At 48.2% G+C, this 6887-nt stretch overlaps 1 protein-coding gene across 1 annotated transcript in view; it reads right to left on the bottom strand.

The window, feature by feature from the left end:
- PLCD3 (phospholipase C delta 3) overlaps positions 1-6887 on the bottom strand; it is an 86385-nt gene that overhangs the window by 2694 nt on the left and 76804 nt on the right. The window contains exons 13-15 of the mRNA XM_083407646.1: positions 3641-3819; positions 1760-1895; positions 639-788 (exon numbers count right to left, since the gene is read on the bottom strand). Coding sequence (XP_083263772.1) covers positions 639-788; positions 1760-1895; positions 3641-3819 — 465 coding nt within the window. The remainder of the gene's footprint in view (positions 1-638; positions 789-1759; positions 1896-3640; positions 3820-6887) is intronic.

The raw sequence follows: 6887 nt of genomic DNA, 5'->3' as shown, positions 1-6887 counted from the left end.
TGGCTCCCAAAAGCCGCAAAGCCAGAATGGAGTGTTCTGGTTTGCGAATGTTCATTGGAACCCGAATGTCTGGCGGGGCTTCTGATTGGCTGCAGGTGCCTCCTACAGCCAATCAGAAGCCGTGCTGGACGTTCGGCTTCTGAAAAGCGTTCAAAAACCAGAACAGTTACTTCTGGGTGTGCGCTATTCGGGAGCCCATTTGTTTGGCATCTAAGCTGTTCAGGAACCAAGGTTCCACTGTATCCACATTCAGAGAGGTAGACCCTCCTGTCTCACACCTGAGAACATCTCCCAATCTTTCACCCTGGGAGACCCTTTCCATTCTGCCTTTCAGGCAAGGACCCCCCTTCCCGACTGCCCCCTTCCTGTCTTCCCACCCCGCTAAAGCCTTCGTAGAAATGTTTCTAATACAAAAAATGCAAATGCAAAGAGGAAAACAAAGAAATAGAAAAGAGAACGAGCAGGACAAAGTTAAGAGGGGAAAAAAGGAGGAGGAAAAACAAAGAAGGGGAAAACACGATATATGCTTCCACATTGCTACCTGCCAACTGTATGTATTACAATTATTCAAAATATTTCGCATATACATGATTCCAGAATCATTTCTGCACCTGAGCTCCCCTGAGGCTGCCACTCACCTTCCTTCAGGCTGGGCAACGGCAGAGTGAATTGCCCCACGAAGTCGTTGGAGGAAGTCGTGTCGTAATCCTCCACTACGAATCGCACCAGCGCCAGCTCTGGCACCCGAACCTGGAAAGTCAGTGTCTCGTCCCAACACGGATTGAATCCTACAAAGAGCGGGAAATCGGACGTTTAGGAGAGAGAGACTTTCTTCCCTGCAGCACAATTCCAGAGGAATATTGTGCCCTGAAACCTTTGTAAACCCAAAGATTCTCGGGAAACTGACTTGCACACCCAAGACTTGGCCCTTTGTTCTGCACACATCCCTTCTCTGACACCACAAAACACACCACACAGCCCTATAGATGTGGGATGTAATCCATTGGAGCAGTCAAGTACAACATTCCTTGTTTGCCTAGAGTGGACACAGACAGGGAGATGTTGATCCAGCCAGTTGAACTTCCTGTTACTACCTGGTCTACACCTGCATGTGACCAGGTAGGGGGTTGTGACCCTTGCAGACCCCACAAAAGACCGAGTTTGCAAAGCATCACACACAGCCCTACGACAACCAGCATCTTCACCTGTCCTGCACCTTACAACATTCCTGACCTCAGGTGTAGGGCAGGTCGGCCAGAGATTCTCCAGATGATACTGGGTTCAAATTCCCACCAGCTGCAGCCAGCATGGCCAATGATTAGCCTCGACATCTGGAGGGCCACAGGCTCTAGCCCAGTGTTTCCCAAACTTAGGTCTCCGGCTGTTTTTGGACTACAACTCCCATCATCCCTGGCTAGCAAGAGCAGTGGTCAGGGATGATGGGAACTGTAGTCTGAAAAAACAGATGGAAGCCCAAGTTTGTGAAATGCTGCCCAGTACTGAAAGCAGATCTCCCCCTCTCAACCCTCCGGAATCGGAGAGCTGGAAGGGACCACAAGGGTCAACTACTACAACCCCTTGCAATGCCCAACATGGGGCTCAAACCCACAACCCTCAGATTAAAAAGATCTCATCCCCTACCAGCTGAGATAGTCCAGCTGGCAAAGGATGCCTCATTTTTCTTAGAGATGCCAGAAATGAGGCTGGGACTTTATGCAGACCACGTGTCTATGCCATTTGCACTTCATTTCCCCCTCACCGTTGTTTAATTTGTATTCGGTATGCTTCTTGGCGCAGTCCCCAGGGACTCCGTAGATCTCGACACGCACAAAGGGGTCCACGATGGAGGAGCTCTTCTCTTTGTTCAGTTTGGGCAGCTGCTGAGCTGTGATCACCTGAAGAGGGTGGCAAAGAAAGAGTTTAGAACATGGGTAGGCAAGTTTGGGAGTTTAGGATGCGGGTGGCGCTGTGGGTTAAACCACAGAGCCTAGGACTGGCCGATCAGAAGGTCGGCGGTTCGAATCCCCGTGACGGGGAGAGCTCCCATTGCTCGGTCCCTGCTCCTGCCAACCTAGCAGTTCGAAAGCCTGTCAAAGTGCAAGTAGATAAATAGGTCTACTCCGGTGGGACGGTAAATGGCGTTTCCGTGTGCTGCTCTGGTTCGCCAGAAGCGGCTTAGTCATGCTGGCCACATGACCCGGAAGCTGTACGCCGGCTCCCTCAGCCAATAAAGCGAGATGAGCGCCGCAACCCCAGAGTCGGCCACGACTGGACCTAATGGTCAGGGGCCCCTTTACCTTTAGGCAAACTAAGGCCCGGGGGCCGGATCCGGCACAATTGCCTTCTAAATCCGGCCCGCGGATGGTCCAGGAATCAGCATGTTTTTACATGAGCAGAATGTGTGCTTTTATTTAAAATGCATCTCTGGGTTATTTGTGGGGCATAGGGATTCGTTCATTTCCTCCCCCCAAAAAAAATATAGTGTGGCCCCCCCACAAGGTCTGAGGGACAGTGGACCGGCCCCCTGCTGAAAAAGTTTGCTGACCCCTGGTTTAGAACATCCTCCATAGGGGGAGAAAAATGTTCCCCTTCCCTTCCTGACCAACTCTTAAGAACCGTTAGCAAACCAAAGAATATATGATTTGGTACTGAGCATTTTAAAAATGCAACCCTAAATTTAAAACGAATCTGTGCCAGCTGAACTAAAGTCAGAGCAATGAGTCATCTGTGCTTGGCAATATAAAAATGAAAACCCTGCCCTCAGGCACTCCCAGTTTCCACAGCAAGAAAAGAAGACGAATTCTGCAACCAGCATAAAACAATGCCAGCAAATATCGATTGTATTGTAGAATTTATTCAGCAATTTGTGCCATCCTGCTTTATTTATTCTGGCTTTGTTAGTCATGGCAGGGGAAAAGGGCACTGAAGCTGAAAACCTTATTTAGACACCTTTCAAGCATTTTGCAGCCACGAGGGTTGGAGAGTTACTCTTTAAAAACAAAACAAAAGCAAAAAGAGTCAAGAAACTGAATTATGCACCCACCAGAATGTCGCACTAGGGCGTGTTGAATTTTTCAACTTTCCAAATTCCAAAAATGAGGGGCACTAAAAAAGTTGTAACATGACTTGGGAATTGAAAAGATATTTTGGTTAAATTAATATAAATTAGTTTTGTTTGGTAAGTAAAACGTGCAAATAATTGCACAGAAATCATTAAAAATAATCGTCAAGTACTTGCAGTTATATTTATTATTATTATTGGCTATTGTTCGGCATTACCTGACATTTTCAGAAGGTAAAATGAAAGTTCTTTGGTTTTCCGAGAACAGTTTATGTGCTTCTACATCAATCATCAACTCACCAAGCCAAGTGTTGCCCAATCCCAAAAACAGTAGCAGGTTTGAATTCCTCACACTCCAAAACATATTTTTAAGAGCCATCACTAAGGTGAAGAACCCAGAAACTACGTTTCACACCCAAAAATTACACACAGTATTTCCGGGTTCTGAAGAATTGCAGTATACACACAGCTGAAAATGCAGCCCAAACGAGGACACCCAACAGCGCATTGAATTTCAAGCACACTCAAAAAACAGGAAGCCAGCCATTTGCACAAAAAACATTCTGCATGCTACTATACCTTGATAGTGAGGGCAACCGGGCGCTGGCCCGCCCTGCCCTTGGGAGCTTCAGGATCAAATGTGCTCTGGTGGTTGCGCAGGAAAGCAGGCTTTAGCACGTAGCCGCAACGGCCGTTGACCAAAAAGCGCCCGTCGTTCAGATCCATCTCTGCACCGGGCGTCTGGAAGTTCAGCGCCACTAGAAAGGGGCCAGGGGAAGGAGAGGAGATTACACAGGAGTGGAAGCGGGGCAGAAAAGCAGGGTTCTGTGATGGTGCAGTTTTGCATACACCTGCAGCTATACCTGCGTCTTCCAAGCATCATTGGACAACAGCTCTCATTATCCCTGACCATACTGGCCATACTGGCTGCAGCAGATGGGAGTTGTAGTCCCAACAACCTCCAATGGGTACTGCATTGTCTACCTCTGACCTATGCCGTTTGCAAATTCAGAAGGGGACTGAGCAACACAAGGGAGGGGATGGGAGCAAAATACACCATATGCTACCAAGAAAATAAAACTTCGCTTTGCTTCAGGATGAGAACAGAAATCGTGCAGAAACAGAACTTTGCTTCAGGATGAGAACAGAAATCGTGCTCAGGCGGCGCGGCGGCAGCAGGAGGCCCCATTAAACCGAAGTGGTGCTTCAGGTTAAGAACAGCTTCAGGTTAAGTACGGACCTCTGGAATGACTTAAGTACTTAACCCGAGGTACCACTGTAAAACCGGCTAATCTCAGCAGGACTTGAAATTCCTCAGAGCAAATCTTTGTTTAACCCCTATCCTTGTAGGTTCTGAATTTCCCTGTCTAGTAGCTTAATGAAGAAAAGCCACAGTTATAAGAACTTAGAACGATATAACTGTAAAGCCCCCCCCCCGGGTCATCTAGTCCAACCCCCTACAATGTAGGAATCTTTCGCCCAACGTGGGACTCGAAACCACAACCCTAAGATTAAGAGTCTCGTCCTCTAACGACTGAGCTATCCTAGCTTGTCCAGCTTCACCGACTGAGCTAATCGAGCAGCTACCCAGCCTTAGCAAAGGGGCTCATTCTCTGCTGCAGCGAAGGAATTGCCGCAGAGAAAGTTTCTGTTCCCACTGGGAGGAGAGGAGGAAGCAACGATGTGCTTCCAGCTCATAGCTTAGCACATATTAAGCACCGTGCAACAGCCACGTTGCAAACTGTTCCCTTTTAAAACATGCACACAAAAATTACTTTCTTTGTTGTGGTTAATGGCCAGTACAGTAGTACCTTGGGTTAAGTACTTAATTCGTTCCGGAGGTCCGTTCTTAACCTGAAACTGTTCTTAACCTGAAGCACCACTTTAGCTAAAGGGGCCTCCTGCTGCTGCCGCGCCGCCGGAGCACGATTTCTGTTCTCATCCTGAAGCAAAGTTCTCAACCTGAAGCACTTTTTCTGGGTTAGCGGAGTCTGTAACCTGAAGCGTATGTAACCTGAGGTACCACTGTACTGGGAGGAAGGGGGACACACTGTGCCAACGGGAGTCAGATCAGGGCAGGAAATGAAAGATCTTGCACTTTGCAGAGATCAGGGCATGAAATGAATATTCTTGCACTTTGCAGAAATCAATTATCTCCAAATGTGGCGGCCTTGTCAACTCGTCCTTGCGTTTGGCACTGCCTAGCCAAGTGCTCAGCCCAGCCCAGCTTCATGCAGCCTCACAGTTCAGGGGAATTAGAACAATAAAACAATGAGATAAAACAATAAATTAAAACAACAAAACGAAGCACTAAAAGGAGTTAAGAAATAAAATGAGGACAAAAACAAATGCAAAGGGTTGGTTATAGAGCAGAAACCTGCCTCAGAGTTGGCCTTAGAGTTCAAAACCCTGCTTAAGGATTTGGCAGCAATCTTCCTCCACTATGAGGAGCCTTCTCTGCATTGCCTGGGCTTCTCTGAGTCCCCAGGCACAGTAATATGAAGCGCCTCAATGTTTTGGTTTCTGGCATTCGTTTAGGGAAAGAGGGATGGTGGGTGCGCACGGCTCAGTGGCCAAGCACCTGCTACGGCCGGACAAGGTCTCAGGTTCAGTCTCTGGAATCTCCAGCTCACCCAGCAGCCTCAAGCAACAGCCCTTAAAGGGACCTTTGCCTGGGAGATCGGACAGCCAATGCAGCTTCACCCCAGTGTTGTTGCTGACCTTGAAAGCCCTAAATGGCCTCGGCCCAGTATACCTGAAGGAGCGTCTCCACCCCGTCGTTCAGCCTGGACACTGAGGTCCAGCTCTGAGGGCCTTCTGGTGGTTCCCTCAGTGTGAGAAGCCAAGTTACAGGGAACCAGGCAGAGGGCCTTCTCGGTAGTGGCGCCCTCCCTGTGGAACGTCCTCCCGTCAGATGTCAAAGAGAACAACAACTACAGTGGTACCTCGGGTTAAGAACTTAATTCGTTCTGGAGGTCCATTCTTAACCTGAAACTGTTCTTAACCTGAAGCACCACTTTAGCTAATGGGGCCTCCTGCTGCTGCTGCGACGCCGCTGCACGATTTCTGTTCTGATCCTGAAGCAAAGTTCTTAACCCGAGGTAATATTTCTGGGTTAGCGGAGTCTGTAACCTAAAGCGTATGTAACCCGAGGTACCACTGTACCTGACATTTAGAAGACATCTGAAGGCAGTCCTGTTTAGGGAAGTTTTTAATGTGTGACATTTTAATGTATTTTTAATCTTTGTTGGAAGCCACCCAGAGTGGCTGGGGAAACCCATCCAGATTATAATAATAATAATAATAATAATAATAATAATAATAATAATAATAATTTATTACAGTGGTACCTCAGGTTACAGACGCTTCAGGTTACAGACTCCGCTAACCCAGAAATAGTACCTCAGGTTAAGAACTTTGCTTCAGGATGAGAACAGAAATCGCGCGGCGGCAGCAGGAGGCCCCATTAGCTAAAGTGGTACCTCAGGTTAAGAACAGACCTTCAGAATGAATTAAGTTCTTAACCTGAGGTACCACTGTATTGGATTAAAAACGCCTGCGTAGGCTGTGTAAGGCAACGGGAAAGGATCTGTTAAGGCGCCAGTGATCTCTCGCTGGGGGTTCCAGTTGTCTCACTCCGTGCTCCTCCAACCGATTGCACAGGACACGGTTGGTGGCCCGCTCTCTGCTGTGCTGCAGCGCCACCACTGCAGGTGGCCAGGGGGGTGTATTGCATCTACCAGCTCAGCAGGAAATTGGGAAACAGGGGGAATAAAGAGGGTTACCGAGAGTTGGCTGGCTCTGGCCTGCTCCTCAGTAAGGATGC

Source organism: Podarcis tiliguerta, assembly GCF_965153285.1.
Source record: "Podarcis tiliguerta genome assembly, chromosome: 13".
Lineage (NCBI taxonomy): Eukaryota > Metazoa > Chordata > Lepidosauria > Squamata > Lacertidae > Podarcis > Podarcis tiliguerta.
The sequence above is the reverse complement of the archived record's forward strand: the minus strand, read 5'-3'. Positions and strand labels throughout refer to the sequence as shown.